Here is an 18,398-nt window from a genome sequence, read left to right as displayed (position 1 = left end):
TGTTACTGCCTTCAGGGACTGTTTGAAATAAATTGTCTACTCTTTATACGCATATAGTTTATATGTTTATATGCATCCAATATTCTAAAATATTACTGTCTGTTGTAGTATTCAGCTTAGGTTCATTCTTGACCTTGGGAACACAAATTAGTGGCAATATCTTCAACTTTAGGTGTACTAGCAGCTTTCCCTGTGTATCCAGAGAAAGGAATGTGCTCAGGTGTAATAATGAAAACAAGAGGTGATATTTCAAACCGCGAAAATATGTACAAACACAGTGTGTGTGTGTTTACTTTTGTTTATAGAATGTATTTGCATTTGTCACATCTATTTTTCTGTTTGGCTCGTGTAACTACATTTACACTAATTTATTTAAAATTGAATCAATAAATGAATGTAAGATAAATAATGAAAATAACTAGAAAGATATTAAAAGAGACAAGTCAAGCTAGTAGAATTAGTTTGGATATGACTGAATAAAGGGAAACATAGATAAGCATTATTTTAAAGCCAGAAGATTCTATGGTTTAAACATAAGTCTTGAATTTATGAAATTAAACACTTATGCCAATTTTAAAAATAACATTTAATTGAAAAGTAAATATAAATATAAGTAAATATATATACTTATATAAGTCCGACGAAACTTGAACGTAGCACTATATTTCCGACTTCCGTATCAGCGGAAGGTGCAGTTTACTGGAGGCAGATGAACGTACCACATCATTACCAGCACTCCAGCGGCTGTAAGTAGACAAGGTAGGAGCCTCATAAACTCTGATTTACCAACGACAAATGAAGAAATTTAGACTGATAAACCACTGTATGCTTTTAAGTAACTCTTTCTATTGTGAAGGCTGTTATTGTTAGCCTGATGACCGTTAAATCTGCGAACCGGCAGCTGTCAAAACAAACGATTTCCTTTAGCTAACTTTATGCTAGCAGGGCTCTCAAATCTCTGCCCAAAGTTACCGGTGAGATTTGTTTCGGTAAAGCAGAGCCTATTATATAACGATATTATGTGTTACAGCTAGATGTGGTTTTGTTGTAACATATAACTATATTGCAGTTATTAAAATTATTTTAAGTCGTTTTTTGTTGTGGGTGGGGGTCCAGCGGATGTAAATTTACGTTAGCTTCCCACTTAGCTGAGGTTAGCAAGCTTCCTAAACTTTAAACAGCAGTTACAATTAAACAGCTAGTTCTAAAAAATAACTATATGAACAGGTATTAACACTGTAGTTTGATAACTTTTAATCGGTACCGACATACTAACTGACAAGCTTGCCTTCGATTAAACTGATATGTATGCTTTATATGCGGAAGTGGCTGTAAGTCAGAAGCGCCTGTGGAAATCAATTTGAAGTGAAATTATTGATAGCTTAAACACGTCCAACGTTTTATTTGAGGGAGGTTTATGACGATAAACTGTTAAAATGAGGATGAAAGCTGTACTTTACACAAGTCATTCCACTTTGTGAATACTGGTTTTATATTTTTTTCACCAGCATTGATTTAATTACATTATATAGGTTTTCTAAATGTTACAGGATAATGTAGACATGCATCCAATCGCCTTCATAATGGCTGCAGCTCACAGTTGTTTGTCATTGTCTGTTTATTGGATGCCTGGTTAAACATTTTTGTCTTACATGTTTAAAAAAGAAAGTGAAAAATTGTAATTTCTAGAAGCCAATGTTGACAACATCACTGCCTCTTTCTCCAACAAGCAGCTCAAAACCTAAAAACATTCAAATTAATGTAGGGTGTGCTAAAGAAAAGCATAAAGTCTGGCATTGTTGCTGTCAAAGTACATGCATATCTGTATAGAAATAGTTATAATATGTACAATTTAAATTTGTAGTTTGTAACTACTCAAAGCCTAATTATACTCTAATAATACGCATACTCTTTATGGACAGGAGATTGTCTTTATGTGTGTTAATGTTCAAGGAGAAGACAACATTGGATCTGCTCCTTTAAAACCTTAAGCAGTACAATACAAAGTGTGTTAGTGAGAAATTATGCTATTTCTGTTAATGTTATCCAGATGATTAAATACAGAGCTGAATGGAAACTATTTATGATTATGCTAAATAATAGCAATTATCTCAAATGATTGGGATTGGTTATGTGATCATTTTTGATAAGCCTTGTTTCACACATGAATGTTACAAAGGCATTGTCCATCGTCCAATATGAAATCCAAAGCACTTGAAACGCAACCAGGGCTACACGCGTTTTTTTTCTGTTTAGGCTACTCATTTCTAAAATAAACTTGTTCTCATCAAGATTATGTTTTCAACTTGTCCAAAGCTCAAAGATAATAATGATAACTCTAAAGGATAAATAAACAGCTATTTTTATCATTTGAAACAAAACCATAATCATTTTGTTTTAAACAGCATTTACATTTTCTCAGTTATTGAACTGTGTCATCAGTGTGTAAAAGTGTCGTAATGTGGGAAATGGATCCCGCGTATGTTCAATCAGTAAGATCAGTCTTTCAGCTTAAAGGCGTTTTGTAATTAAAAAGGAAGCAAAACTTGCCAGGTATCGTTTAATGCCATCTCTTAAGGCTGCTGATTGCAAAACAGGCCCAACTGCATATTGCAGATAACAGCGTGTACAAGAAACAACTCTGCATTGAAAACTAATCTAATGTTCCAGAATTGTTTTCATGTGTATTTGAGTTACCAGTGAGGATTGAATTCTCCTGACATAATCAGTGTCACCGTCCCTGCAGACCGTGACCAGTTACCTTGTCCCTGACTCATCAGAGTTTTGCCGAATGCTGCCACAGCTAAATGGCCCAAACAAAGAGCCAGTGATGAAGTGGCAGCCCATACCCATTTGCTTTTGTCCCTCTTAATGAGGCAGCAGCCTGGGTATGCGAGCTGCTTAGCGTCTGGGTGGTCACAGGTTCTCTGGGCGGTGTGTAGTAAACACTGCTTTACAGCGCTGCCACTGTTTCCTTCAAATTGTCTCACAGTCACTGAGGCTCATGGCATTCCAGTCAGCCTGCCACCTGATACATACAGGCTTTACCTCTTAAGGGTGTTTACATGTTACTCAAACACACAGAGGGTGGAAATGAGGAGCTGGATTTTTTTCTTAATGATTATATAGTTCATTCCTGAATGTCATTCATATCATTTAGTCATTCCTTTAGTTTGAGACTTACATCATCTGATTATTTACTGCTGCGCTATCTTACTTATCTAAAGTGTCAAACAAAAATGATATGCCATGTTTATTCCTTTTTAAGTAAATCATTTCAATTAGAACTTAATCTGACTACTATTTCTGTAGAAAGAATAATCAGTCTATCAGGGTGTCATTTTAGGAAAATCAGAGATTTGAAAGATTGTGGCCAATGAAACTTTTGTGAGTTAATAGTCATATTTTACTGTGATTTTCTTTTAATGGTGTGACAACACAGAAGGCCATACACGTAATATTAAACCCTTTTCAGACACAGATTTATGGCTAAATCAGTCATTCATACATTGGCCATTTTTACTTTAATGTTCCTCACAGTTTCATTCAGACGTAGCTGTGAAAGAGCCACAGTGTGCTCACAATTTTTGCCATTTGCCCGACAATGGTTAAGGTGAAAGTAAAAGTCTTTATGGGATCAGTTTTTCTCACAGCTTGTCATTTCACCATAACAGATTAGCATCAGATTACCACCATTAAAACAAAGCAACAATAGATGAAATCAGATGAACATATCACTTTTCTACATGTTTAAGCTTATTGAATGGTAGGTGTTACATCTAATCAATCAATGGCGCTACAGTAACAGCACTGTTATAAAAAAACGTGATCTTTTATGTGACCTGAATTCAACCCTTCCACTTTAACCACTTTGCAAAGGTGCACCTCATTCAAAACTCTCTAAGTGCTTCATCCGTTCTCTTAGAACAACAAGCCCGCCACTTTATGTTAAACAGAACGCCAACGGAAAGAAGCAGGGAAAAGTATTCATTCATATTCAAACTTGGAGCAAAGTAAAACAAAAAAGCTACATGGTGCCTTAACTAATTATTGTTGGTAAAACCATGGAGGAGGAAAGTTTGGCAAGAGCTGCTTTTTATCTAAAATGTGATCAATATATGTAATTAACTCACCTCAGCTCTATAAGTGTCTGTCCATCGATGTGACTGCAGCAGTTCAGATCTGAGACACATGTTATGAGATCTGAGACAAAGCATGTTTAAGGCAACAAGTTGAACCAAAGTGCTGTATGGTAAATTTTCAACAGAACAAGAGCAATAAAGCAGTCTGAGTGGGTGCTACCAACACATAAACAAATAAAATGCAGTGGATAAAATCAAGGTGTCAGTCTATCCAAAGCCAAATGCTAAAGAGAAGAGGTGGGTGTTCAATAGCAACTTGAAAAGTTTGAAAGGTCTGAGCACTCTTCATATGATGAGGAAAGTTGTTCTATAGACTAAGAGCTGAGGCATGATCACCCCTATTTTTGTCTTTTTTTTTTTTATCTTGGATGTAGATATTAATAAGATGACTTAGTCAGATTGCAGTCACAAAATGTTGCTTGGGCTTAATTCACACATGACTCATTTAGGTGCCACCAGATTAATGCAAGGCCGTGCATGTGGGCGGTTGGTTTAAAAGGGATCACTTTGATCGTGTTCATAACCAGACTTTTAAGACAAAAACTGTCCCGCCTCACCTGCTTCACCTTCACTGTCCTGCTGTTCTTCTCCTCAGATGCAGACTATAAAGTGTGTGGTTGTTGGTGACGGTGCGGTGGGGAAGACCTGCCTGCTCATCTCTTACACTACCAACAAATTTCCGTCTGAATACGTCCCTACGGTGAGTAACCTTCAATAACACAAACAAATCAGCAGACACTGCAGCGATGTGATCACAGTTTGAAAGAAACATTCAGCAAACTGTGGCAGGATTTTAACACTGCGTGAAGCTCCTTCCTGTCACTCAGGAAGTGAAACTTATTTACAGCGTCTGGACTGAGCAGACACTAAACAAATGATCCTCACTGGAACTACAGCCGTAGTAAATCAAAGAAGACGGACACCACTGACACTGCTGGATGTACAGCCCATCATATTCCCATTTAGTGATGTTCTTAGACCAGCTTTCTGTCATTTCTTTAAGGAGTCTTCAGGAATAGTTCTCCAGGCTTCTTGAAGGACATCCCAAAGCTCTTCTTTGGATGTGGGCTGCCTTTTGTTCCGTTCTCTGTCAGATGATCCCACACTACTTCAATAATGTTGAGGTCCGGGCTCTGGGGAGGATTCATCCCTCCATAAGACCTGTTGCCACTGATTTTCAGTCCACTTCTTGTGTCATTTGGCAGAGCTCAGCCTTTTCTCCCTGTTTCCCTTCCTTAAGAATGGCTTCCTGACAGCCACCCTTCCATGGAGCCCATTTCTGATGAGGCTTGGGCCAACAGTAGATGGATCAACTGAAGGTCCAGATGCATCTTTTGTCCTCCACTTGTCCAGTGGCTCTTTGGAAATCATCTTGTTGGTGCAGAAATCCTATTTTCTGTCTGTCAGAATATGTTCTCTTTTGCAAATTCAGCTTTTTTATGACAGGCCACCGGTAACAAAAAGGCTAATGATAGAATTTAAAATGGTTTCTTTGCTAAGTTGTCAGTTATGTGTAGATGCTACACTTCTTCATTCCTTGAGTTAGTTGTCTCTTGTGCTCCTAAATGACTCATAAGTCAGTGGGAAGAGGCTTAATGAACAGAAAACACATTCCTCTGAAAATGGCCAGCTACAAGGATCGAAATGAAAATGGGTGACAAAGCTGCCAATGTCCAAAGAAAAACTTTAAAGACCTTCAGAAAGCCTGGAGAACTATTGCTCAAGACCATTTTAGAAGATTACAAGAAAGTCTGGTCTCTTGGAAGTAAGTAAGAAATGAGACTTTTATACGGTACCGTATGTTTGTATCGGAGCAAGGCCCTGATTAAAAGCAACAGATCCACCTTCCTGCTCCTCCAAAGCTCAAGCTTTATCAACCTTATCCACAAAAGGAACAAGAGTCAATTCTCAGATTGCCACTTCACTTAATCTTATTTATTGAAAACGCGGCTTTCGTTGGTGCTCAAAGCTTCACACTGCCAGTGTTCTTATTATTACATAGATTGTAAGTACTGTGGAACACACCACAACCGTATGGTGCTTGTTATTTGGTTTAATTCCACAAAAATCTGATTCAAAATGTGGTCCCGTCTCTCACTTCAGCTCAGCTGCTCATGTAAACTCATGTAGACATATTTTGGTTTGTGGCAGTCAGAAACCAGCTGACTGACTGTTGACAGGCCACGCTGTCCTGCTGGAAATATCTGACATGACTCTAATTGATTGGCAGCTTCGGGGACTGTTTCAGCAAACTGAGGAGTAGTTCTCTTCTGATTTCTGTTGCTGTCCCATCCCTGTCAGCCCACTTTGAACAGAGGATTACAGAAGCAGAAATGCTGACTCAGATTTATCTTCCTCTTCCTGCCAGACTGTTCCACCTCTGTCTCCTCTCTCCCCTCCACTATTTTTAACTGTTTTGTATAACTTTATTGGTGCTCTGCAAACCACCTCAACATACTTCTCTACTAATGTTGTGACATATTTACATAAACAGGAGGCCAAATAATATATAATGTCTTACAGCACTACCATCTACAATTTCTAGATAAACCAAAGTAAGATTGCTACCAACAGGTGGATTGTATGTTTCTGATGGTTTACAAACCGCTATCATCTTGCAGATGTGGAAAAAAGTATGTTGGAGACTCCACTAAAACTTTCAAGCTGAATTTGATTAAATCTTAGACATTCGAACCATGGTGCAAAGGACGGAAATCCAGTGCAGATCAGGATCACTTTCTTTAAAACTGGGAAATACAGCATTGGTCACAGGAAGGATTCATGCTGTAAATAGTATTGTTTGCACCTAACTTAATGTCTTTTTGTGATGGGTTAACCTTTTATAGTCACTCAGTTATTTCCGGCCTTGGCAGAAGTATGCAGACTCTGACCACGCTTAGGCTTAGACTCAACTTTATTGATCCCTTTGGGATGACACCCTCAGGGAAATTCAGTCTCCAGCAGCTTATACTAACTAATAACCTTCTTCTTAACAGTATTTTTACAGTATTAAGTTAATATGCCAAACCTGTTTGCAGACTGTGCCATATTTGCACCTCCAGGAGTTATTGAAAACCACTGGTGTTTAATTATTCGTAGTTGAGTTTTTCTCTTGATATGTATTCATCCTGTAGTTAACTTTATAACTTATTTTCTTATCTTAAATCTTTGTTCTCCTGAGTTCACCAACAGGTTCACAATGTTTGACTGGAAGCTAATTCTCCGCATTTATATACCGTAGCTACCAGAAACCATTTTATATCATTTTTATTAGAATATTTACTTTATTTTGTTTAACTTTCTCTGAATGAATACATAAAGCTTTAAGATACTGATTGTTCTTTTTTCATGACTTAATATTTCAGTTTTATCTCATAAGCAACTTCCTCTTCCTGCCTTCATTATCTTATTGTCAGAAACCGCCTTAAACCTCATCTCACACCTTCAATAAACTGCTTACACAACAAATTTTAATGCAGCCGTCAAGTTGAATGACCAGAGGATCGAGCCTAAAATAACTTTCAGTTTGCAGTGTAGCTTTTCGCATGTTCAATGGGATTTGTTCATTTATGGTTGGATGTTTAAGTTTCTGGCACAGTTGATGGTAACGGTGTCAGCTTTCAGGGAGGATGTCCTGCGACTGCACTTGGTCAACAGATTTGTTACAGTGAATGTGTGCAGACTTTCTGTTTTGTTTTGCTGTGTTGTTTCCTGTTTGTCAGCTGATAACACCCACAATAAGAAATTAGGAGAAAGGAAGCCTCTTCCAGGACATAATTCCGAATGTAAGTGGAGCGTCTTTGTTGGTTTGTGTCAACCTGTTGCTTGTCACGGTACATGCGTCAAATATAGGCGACAGCTAGAATTATTGTAGCTGTAACAAAGGCACTTTTCTGCGCAGCTGATTTCCAGCGTCTGTTGTGATCTGATTGTTTCCAGCAGCTTCTGTTATCTGAGCTCTGCCCAAACACATTCTCGTCACCTACCTGCATCTGTGCTGTCTGTGTGTGAACATAGAGCACATCTGCGTGATTTGTATTTCTGGGAACTATCTGTGTTTCTCTATGCCTCGCCCCCCTATCTTGCCTTAACGTATCAAACTCGAACTGAGGAGCCCGGCCTGCGCGTGTTCTTCACGCTAGTGTGTTGCACCCAAAGCTGTCTTGAAGGTTTGTTGCCTCTCAGTTCTGGAAAGCACAGAACAGTCCTTTTTGATTGTTCTGTTTCTCCCTGAAGGCAACATTAACTCCACATAAAAGACTGAAAAGTCCAAATATGTCCTTTTAGGGAAAAAAGTTAAAGATCACTATGGCTTTCCATGTGGTCCTCTCAGAAATGTGTAGTGGTTCCTGGTCTTTTTTTGGCAAATGTTTGGTTGTACAGCCAGAAATGAACAAAGGGTTTAAATTAAATAAAACCAAAACAAAAAAGATATGACTGGTAGATCAAAATGTTCTTCATTCAGAAATCCTCTAACATCAGTGTTCTGTCAGCCTAAATGAATTAAGTGAACAAAACAATAGGAAACTGAATTTGAAAGTTTTACCAATATTTTGTCACAGATATTTATCTTTTAAATTGCAGGTTTGAAGCTTGAAAGCAAAGCTTAACCCCTAAAAAGACAGACTTTACATGCCAAACATCTCCTTCATAAGATGTTGTTTGATTTATTTAGTATTACAGACATTGTTGTCGTGTCATCATGTAGCCAGTTGTTGTAGCCATCTATAGCATTCTTTTTTTATTTATTCAATTTGGACTGGGTCACACATCAGGCAGTGAACTACCAGTAATTGTTCACAACTACAGTGATCTACAGGACTATGATTACAGAAAACTGTTGGAAGGACAAAATAAGCATATGTAATTTATGCCCAGTAACACTTACAATGATCCTGACAACTGAGTATTAAAAGGTGTAAAATCAAGCTTTTACTAAGTGTAAAGCTCTGTTTCCTTTTGGTATACCATGGACTGAGAATCAGAAAATAGTGATTCAAGTTCCTGTTCAAACAGTCAGAATATTGCACAGCTGACCTAAACATTGTTGCAGGGATGAAATTAACCACAAATGTTGTTTTATCTGTATTGTTTTAATGAAAAAAATGAGATTTAACACATTTGAGTTTGCTTTTATTCATTTTGTTGTTTTCGCATCTACCTTAATTTTCAGACTTTTCGGTGGTCGTGAGTGGAATTTGGTCTGATTTTTGTGCCACATGATCAGTTTTAGTTGTCGCTTCAACAGATCAGTACTTGAAATGTACTTGAATGTTTAGGACAAGGTGTTACAGCAACATCAATGTAAGTTAAATAAAGGTCAGACAGGAGTAGTTCTAGCTTGAAAGCATGCACGGTGCTGCTTTATGTAGTTTCCTCTCCTGAAGGCCACGTCGTCCAGTGTATCTGGAGCCTGTCTGTGCATACAGAGCCTCATTAAAACCTAGCAAGTATCTGCAGGCTACAGCAGACAGCAGCAGGTCTGCATGTTGAAACTGTGCTCTGCAGATTATCTAACCCTGCAACTTCCTGCCTTAGCTCACCTCCAAGTTCACAGAGCTGGGGTTAGCAGGCATGTTGGGACCGTGCTGCTTGTTATGCACATGGCAGCAGCCTGAAGGTATGAGAGTGATGAAACAGGAGGGATGATTGAGCTTAGAGATGAGTCAGTTCGCCTGGACAGCAGCGTAACAGAGTGTCCTATACTGAGAACATTCAGTTTCATTTTTACAGGGTCTTCTTCAGCCATTCACTGACGGGAAGTTTTAAGGCCACCGTAAATAGTTTTAACCCCATTACACAATAATGCTCGTTCTCATTGTTTCTGGCTGGATGAAGGCAGGGCCTTGTGGGGAAAAAGGTTATGTCACATATTTCCTCCTAACATAGTATATGATAATGATGATGTAAATGTGTGTAGTTGTTTACTTCTGTTGTAAAAGACATGAATTTATGTTCTACTGGAGTCAAGCATTTTATTTTGGACACAGCTGTGCACCAACAGCATATTGGACAAGTTAACTGCTAATGGAAAGCATTTTACAACTGAAATATTTAGTTTTTCCTCCAAAATAATAAGTTGAATGATTAACTGCTGTCTGGTTGAAAGAATGAATCAAGATTAAAAGGCAGCTTGTGAGTATCGTACGACTGAAGAGGTAGAATTTCTGAATTTATCAACCAGTTGTGCCTGTTCAGGCTCGAGGTCGGACCATACAAACGCTCTCAGGTCGCCAACTGCAGCCTCAACCTGCAGTAAAGATGCAGTGTGAGAGATAATTTTCTGTTTGCTTGGAGGTGAGTTTTGGCCTACACCTTCAGCAAGCTGGAGTCTTTCTGGAGGACTGAGAGGAATCTGGAACTTTTGATGAATTATGTCCATTAGATTTATTTGCTTTAGACTCCGTATTGACACTAAATGTTCAGAGACACGTTGGGTGCAGCAGTCTGAGGTTTGAAGGTCAGCTTAGGTAACCCTTCACTCCAGGGATGGTGGACTTAGGGGTGCTTAAGGGGCTGCAGCCTCCTTTACAGGCAGGGGGCTGTAACTGAAAGACTTAAACTTCTAAAAATAAAGTAAAAAGATGAGATTTTTCTTCTTCTTTTTTTTCTAGCTCTTTCTAAAACACGGTCATATCAGCCTCACTGTGACTTTCAGGTGCTTTGTGAGATGTTTATGAAGCTGCCTCACAGTTTCCTGTCTAACCAGTTCCTGAGTGTTTGACGTTACTGTATAGTTCAATAAGTTGTGTTATTATTTGTTGATGTCACGGTCTATTGATTTCATTTCGACAGGCTGTGACAATTAGTGTGAAGGTATGTTTTGGAGTGCAGTTTGTCCTCTTTAGTACAACACTGCTGAAGCCCTTTTCGAGTAGCCTCTAAATGGTTTCAGGCCTGTTTTTTGATGGTTTGGCCAACAATGGACTCTAGGTAAAGCATAGAAACTGTGCAAAGCTGAACATGCTTCTATGTTGTTGAGTGTAAAAGTTTATTTAATCTTTTCTCAATTTAAAGCAAAAACTCTCAAATGTTCAGTTCCATTTTTCCAAGCTTCCTCTTCACATATTTTCCTACCAGTGTTCACCATCTCCTCACCCTCTGCCCCCCCCAGGTGTTTGACAACTATGCTGTGACGGTGATGATCGGTGGGGAGCCGTACACCCTGGGACTGTTTGATACTGCAGGTACAAATTAAACCTACTTAAATTCTCTGTTGGATGCTTCAGTTTGTAGTAACAACTAAAGTAAGTGGAGCAGTAAAGTTAAAGTCAAATTTATTTCTATATCACATTTCATGTACAAAACAATTCAAAGTGCTTTACATAAAATAAAAGCATTGCAGCAGAAAAAGCATTAAAAATATGTAATATGAAATAAAATAATTCAAATGAATAAAAACAAGCAACAGTTTAGATAAGTTAAAAGATATCGTGCAGATTTCATGCATGGACACATGAGAAAAGAAATGTTTTTAACCTGGATTTATAAATGTCTCCATTTGGTGACAGTTTAATCTCAGTTTGTTCCACTTGTTTGCAGCATAACAGCTAAATGCTGCTTCTCCGTGTTTAGTCTGGACTCTGGACTGGACCAGCTGACCTGAGTCCTTGGATCTAAGAGCTCTGCTGGGTTTTTATTCTCTGAACATATAGCAGATGTATTTTGGGCCTAAACTGTTCTGGGATTTGTAAACCATCAGAAAGCTTTTAAAATCTATTCTGTGACTGACTGGAAGCCAGTGTAAAGATTATAAAACTGGTGTGATGTGTTCAGATCTCTTCGTCCTGGTTAAAACTCTAGCAGCAGCGTTCTGGATGAGCTGCAGATGTTTAATGCTCTTTTTGGGAAGTCCAGTTAAAAGACCATTACAGTAATCAAGTCTACTGGAGATGAATGCATGGATGAGTTTCTCCTGGTCTTTTGGGGAGAGAAAACCTTTAATTCTGTTGATGTTTCTGAGTTGGTAAAAAGCTGCCTTGGTGACAGTTTTGATGTGGCTGCTGAAAGTCAGAAAACTGTGTCGTCCACAGATTAGTAACTGTATGTGTTGTATTATTCTGAAGGTTTGATCAGAAACCTCCGTGTTCGACAGTTAAACAAGCAGAGAAACGTTTTCATCTTATTCCAGCTGCTGCTGTGGATGAAGTCTAGCTCAGACTGTCTGTACTTCTTACCCCTTCAGGTCAGGAGGACTACGACAGACTGCGACCCCTCAGCTACCCTCAGACCGACGTCTTCCTCGTCTGTTTCTCCGTTGTGTCCCCTTCCTCATTTGAAAACGTCAGAGAGAAGGTTTGCATAGTTTCTGTGGTTGTTTCCATCTGGCTGTTTTCTACTCTGTAATTTCCACATAACACAGCTGAATGGAAACCCCTAAAATTTAGGGAGAAACAAAACGCAGTCTTCTGTGACTTTGCCAGAACCCTTTCAGAGTTAACCATTGTGGTATTAGTGTTTGAAATGGTTTCAGTTCCCATCGTCCACTGTGCTCTGTGTCACCAAGCTTTTCATTATGTTTTAGCAATATGAGGCTTTACTCAATGACAGACTCAAAAAAAACTACTCTCATACCTTCTTTTACACTGATAAAAGGGTGCAGTTGTGGTTTTAGCCAATAGATTCACTAAGAGAAGGTGATTAAATTGCCAGTTGGAGCAGTGACCTGCTCACAGTACTAAAGTTACGCCCATTAACAACTGCTACCTACCAGGATGAGCCTGGAAGATACTACAACATGAAGGGATGGTTTTACGCTTCATCCTGTTATTATTTACACTCCTGAGACACTTTCTGAGAACATTTGGCTGGTTCATTCAATTTAACTGGACCGTGAAACAAAGCAGCACAAAGCAGGAGTGAGAGAGCTCCCAACTGCAGACTGGAAGAATTGATCCAACATTAGACGATCGAATGTTAGACTGAATGCTGTTACAGTGTATAAATGGGCTTTTAGATCAGAAGGTAAGGGTATTATGGAAAACATTTCATTAGCTGATTTTCTAAGAATTTGGTTTAAAATTTACTTTTCAATCAGATGGAAACTCAACATGTCTGTTTTCAAGTTTTAGTTTATGTTCATGTCACCTTTTCTTTTAATTACTGACTTATTATTATATTATTACACAATGACCTAGATTTAAATCTGATTTCAGCACACCCTGCCTTGTAGTTTCTAACTCTGACTGTGACTCCTGCTCGCTGTTCAGTCTGTCAGCCCTGACCTGGAGCTTGTCTTTTCACAGTGGGTGCCAGAGATTTCCCATCACTGTCCACGGACGCCCTTCCTGCTGGTCGGGACTCAGATGGATTTGAGAGACGACAGCAACACTCTGGAGAAACTGGCCAAGAACAAGCAGCGAGCCCTGACCTGTGAGAGTGGAGAGAAGCTGGCCCGTGAGCTCAAAGCTGTCAAATATGTGGAGTGCTCAGCTCTCACGCAGGTACACATGTCTGATTTCATGTTTTTGTAGTTGGAAACAGGCTTGGGTATGCATGATCTAACCATAACCAGCTGGTTGAAGAAATATGTGTCCTCCCCCAACAAAACCCACCATATTCACACCATTCAGAATCCATGTGTGTGATAACACAGACCACAGCTTTTCACATGGGATGAAACATCTGTATTTGACTGACTTACAACAGCAGGCGACAATTATGGATAAGTGACAAAACTCCAAAATTAGAAAGCTTTCCAGTATCAACAAAGCTTCGAAAAGTTATTTGTGTACTGATAAATGAATCATTAAGGGCTTAATGTCATTAAACATTGCGATATCGAACGCTTGGGTCAGTTTTCAAAGTTATTTTCCAACTGAAAATTTCAAAATTCTAATGATGCACCATCTCAATTTATGTCTTTCGTATTGCCTTAAGTTATAGTTAATTAAGTATATGAGCTTTTGGATGTGAACAGAACAAAACGACGATGTTAAAATGGTATTAAATGACCTTCAGAAACTAATGTTTGAGCACCAACAACTCAGACTAAAACAAATGTAGCCAAAACCAAGCGAAAGCTCAATGTTGAGCATTTGAAATGACTCTTGAGTCTCTCCACCTCAGATAAAACGAGCTGTCTTTGATTCAGTTGTGTGTCTCTAACTGAAGCGGTACAGCATTCAGTACGCGAACATTTTTCTCTCAGCTGAAACTTGAAGCTCTGCGTATCAGTACGTCACTGTCTTCACACGACTGCTTGCTACTGTATTAAGTTTCCAACTAAGACGATACTGTCGAGTGATAAAGAAATTTAGAAAAAGTTATGCTTTAATCCTAATGATGATGATGCCCTGTTAGGGTGTACTCGGTTTTTAACCCCCCGCTGCTGCTCCTCTTTCGCTTTTGCTTACTAAATAATGACAAAGGATGTTTTTTATTTTATGTCCTGATACATGAGGGTTCTTTTCCTTTGACATGACCGCTTATAATTTCTTCCATTTAATTTCTTTGAGGGTTTGTTTTGCATTGCAGAGGGTGTCAGAGAAATGAGAAATATGTTGCGTTTACCTCATACAAGTGGAGCATTGCACCGTCTTTGTTCTTCAGTTTTCTGTGTTGGAAATAGTAGGATCTTGACATCAGAACCTTGAAGATGTTGATTTGGTTGACTTGTTTTCCTGATTGACAATTGAAAACATTCTTGTTGCATTCTGGGTTTTCTTTTTATTTCGGCCATTTTCAGCCGGGTTTCAATTTCCTCAACGATGCTAATTGTTGTCGCCATTGTTTCGCTTTCAGAGGGGACTGAAGAACGTGTTCGACGAGGCCATCCTTGCAGCTCTGGAACCTCCAGATAACAAACCCAAAAAGCGCTGTGTCCTCCTATAGATGCCACAAGAAGAGGAGGAGGAAGAATAGATGGAGGTGCACAGGGAAGAGATGAACCTCAATGGGAACAGAGGGAGGGAGCACCAAGGGGAGGGTGGGCCGAGTAGACTCATGTTAAAACAGTGCCTTCAGCCGTAGTGACCTAACTTGGGTGTGGTGTTGGAACAGATGGTTGCTTTATTTTCCTCATAGATACGTCTCACCCTAATACAACTAACATATTTGAACAACTATCCTCAATAACCAGGTAATGAGGTTTTAATAATGGGAGAAAGCAGATTGAGCAATAGAAAGAGAGAAAGTCACATTTACAGTTTAACTGGAAACCAAGTTGATATTTGGAGAGATGATAAGAAATGTTCAGCCCTCGGTGTATTTGGAAGTAATAAAAATAATCTCCAGTTTCTTTTGGGTTTTTCTTTTTAATGAAAATACACAAAATCCTTTTTCCAGCTGTGCACAGCTGGTGGATATATTTGAAATGGCATTCGTAAAGATCTAGTTGTGTCAGAATTGCTACTCTAATCATATCACAATCAATTTCAGAAAAAGGCTAGAAATCAAAGCTCGCATGCAAATTTCTAAGCAGCTTAATCGGTTCACAGTGAGGTTAGAGAAAAAGCTTTTTAAGCGTGAAATCAATGCTTGGAAACTTTAACTTCTGTTCAAGCTGCAGAATGCAGTTTAAAGAATAAAGTTTTGATATTTAGAAATCAGTGATGTTGATCATAGTTGAATCGACTGAATAAAACAAGAAGAGAAGTCGACTGTCAAACAATAGTCCCTGTAACTTAGTGCACCATCAAATATTTAACAAACCTAGAATAATCACCCAAGTTTGAGTCACAGTGTTTTCACCACACAAAACGAGATCATAACAGACACATTTGCATGTGCACGACTTTTTTTCTCAGCAGGCACGTTAGCTTTTCCCTTTCATGGCATCTCAGTGGAGACACGTCACATCCTGAACGAACAACTCCAGATATTTGTGAGACACTGTCGCCGGTTTCTCAAAGGCCCTGATATTTTCAGCTCATTTTATTCATCTTTTAGCTATTTTGCCTCGTTAACATAAATTCTGTCATTAAGAAGAGCTTCAGCCTCAGAGCTTTAAATCACAACATGTAGATGCTCTGAGAGAAAACAGCCTTCACAGCTTTTGAGTTTTGCCTTAGAATAAATGGTGATCGATGAATGTTACTTTCCACAGATCACTGCTGACTCATTAAATTGTTTCTGTGCTGTTTAACAAGTTTCACAGTTCATATCCGACTCATTCTGTCATTTTTAAAGTGGCTTCACGTTGCACTTTTGGTTGCAAAAATCTGAAAAGCGCCTTTATTTCCATGTATCACTCCAGCTATTTTTATGAGTCTTAAACCTCACAAATCTTGCAGCTCTTAAAATGCCTTATGGCTCAAAACTAGTCCAGTCCTTAAAACCATCAGAGTGAAAGGACTTGGAACAAATCTTTTAGTCAAACTGTATGGTATGCTTCTTTTTGCTAATAAATCTCTTGATTAACTGGCTATACACTAGATTTTACCCAGTTAGAGTATATGTGGCCAAAGACCAAGCAGCTCACACAACTTCCTTGTATTTGGTCCGCTCCTGCTTCTGACTGGAGCTTGTTGGTGTTTTAGCACTTCCTGCAAGCCTTAAAGGAAAATACTGCTCAGTTCAAAGGTTCTTTTTGTTGTTTCTTTGGCCAAAAGTAGACTTGATCAATGTTTGAGGACACAAACCAACCTCAGAATGTGGACTTAAATCTACAATATCTACAGTACTATAAATCTTTTTAAATACTTCACAGGCTCCACTTTCGATTGCTGTTCTTTGAATAAGACAATCCTTCATTGTAAGTGTTTAAAGTCATCGATTTAAGTCCAGCCTGCTTCATCAAAACGAAGACTGAAAAGAGTCATTACTGTTCGCAGAGCCTCATGTTTTTACTCATCATTCTCGTGCTTATTTGCCAAACCCTTGTTTCTGCAGAGTTAATGTTCTCTAACACTGACTGTCCTGAGCCCAGGAAACTATTTCAAACCTAAACCTGACTGTATTTCTCATTGAAACTAACTGAGATGCAATTTTTCTTCCAATATCTGAATCTTTTGTTGAGAACGGTTTATTCTGATCATGTATGGATGATTCCAAGTATTATATAAACTCTTCTTTTTGTTAGTTTTTTTCTCTTTATCGTTTCTTTGGGGAACATTATTCTTTGAAGGTTTTGGAAACTTTGTGGAGTTTTTGTTTCTTCTCTTTTTAGGTTGTTTTTTTTCTGTTACTTGACAGTTAAGTGTCAACAGTTGGTGAGAATCACTGGCATGGTTTGACAAACTAAAAGACCCTTATAATGAGCTTTGATAGCAAAGAAAAATATATATCTGAAGCAATAATTACAGATGTGGAAAATTCTGCTTTGTATTGAAAGTTGAATGTTGGAAGTGGTGGGTGTTTTGAATTAATAAAAATAGTACTTGAATGTTGTTTTACCATGACTTGATTCTATTTTATTAACCTAAACTTTACCCAGGACATTTCTCCTTCCACTGGTTCCCCTTTTTCATCACCTGCTAACAGTTCTTTCTGTATTTCCTTTTCATTAACAAAAATGCATGATACTGAGCCGTTTTGTCTTCGTTGACTTTGATATTTTTCTGGTTTAAAAAGTTTATTCCAAACTACCAGAAAGGGTTAATTTACAATGGAAATGAATACTTTCCATATTTCTCTTGTAAGAAACAACAATTTAATCTTTTTTTTTCTTTTTTTTTTTTTTTTAAAGCTTTTGGCACAGTTGTTTAAAACTAAGTTTGAAAAATCATGTAAATTATTCAAATGACTCACTTGGACATCGTTATTCATGTTAAATTGAAGCATTTACAGAGATACTTGAATAGTGTTATAAAATCTAATGAAACACAATCAAACATCAATTTGGACACAGTTGGTTGAAAAATTATTCTATGTATTTTAAAGCAGTATAACTCTGAAAAAAGATGCTAAAAAATTACATCTTTAAGAAGTTTAAAATAAATATACATTTCTAACCATTTAAGATAATTGTTCTGCCGGCTGTCCTCGCGGGTTACGTAGTGCTCGTGGAAGGAAAACGTGCACTTCTTTTTGCACGCGCTACCTCAAAAACTCGTTTTTAATGTGGGCTGCACGGTTACCTTCAGACCAACTACTGACTGTGTGAAATTGAGCCTGGAGTTACTGTCTTTGGAAGCTTTGGAAACCTCACATTGACGCTCATCACTCAGTGATGTCAGAGGCTGTCCAGCTTCATGAAGCCAGATCTACTCCATGTGGTTTTACCAGGCTCTGAACTCTTAATATTGGGGTTTTGTTTTTTTTGTTATGTTCCTCTTGTTTGAACTATTAAACCTGGTCCTCTCTCATAATGATAAA

General features: G+C 38.3%; 1 protein-coding gene across 2 annotated transcripts; it reads left to right on the top strand.

Annotated features, from left to right (window-relative positions):
- The first annotated feature begins 677 nt into the window (after nucleotides 1–677).
- LOC140275572 (cell division control protein 42 homolog) lies at nucleotides 678–17,466 on the top strand. Of its 2 annotated transcripts, none has more exons than XM_072371087.1 (6): nucleotides 678–759; nucleotides 4,738–4,842; nucleotides 11,257–11,329; nucleotides 12,328–12,437; nucleotides 13,388–13,585; nucleotides 14,886–17,466. In XM_072371087.1, exons 2-6 carry the CDS (start codon nucleotides 4,738–4,740, stop codon nucleotides 14,973–14,975), a joined length of 576 nt encoding a protein of 191 aa, XP_072227188.1. In that variant the 5' UTR covers nucleotides 678–759; the 3' UTR covers nucleotides 14,976–17,466. The 2 variants fall into 2 exon arrangements, with proteins under 2 accessions (XP_072227188.1, XP_072227189.1); XM_072371088.1 differs by having other exon boundaries at nucleotides 679–746.
- Nucleotides 17,467–18,398: the final 932 nt, after the last annotated feature.

This window comes from Leuresthes tenuis, unplaced genomic scaffold (genome assembly GCF_036924035.1).
Source record: "Leuresthes tenuis unplaced genomic scaffold, fLeuTen1.0.hap1 SCAF_18, whole genome shotgun sequence".
Lineage (NCBI taxonomy): Eukaryota > Metazoa > Chordata > Actinopteri > Atheriniformes > Atherinopsidae > Leuresthes > Leuresthes tenuis.
The sequence above is the reverse complement of the archived record's forward strand: the minus strand, read 5'-3'. Positions and strand labels throughout refer to the sequence as shown.

Bases quoted from the DNA above. Each gene is read 5' to 3' on its own strand.
- LOC140275572 (XM_072371087.1), top strand. From the start codon at position 4,738: ATGCAGACTATAAAGTGTGTGGTTGTTGGTGACGGTGCGGTGGGGAAG. The intron at 12,438-13,387 runs GTTTGCATAGTT...GTCTTTTCACAG, and splicing joins TTGAAAACGTCAGAGAGAAG to TGGGTGCCAGAGATTTCCCA. The intron at 13,586-14,885 runs GTACACATGTCT...TTTCGCTTTCAG, and splicing joins AGTGCTCAGCTCTCACGCAG to AGGGGACTGAAGAACGTGTT.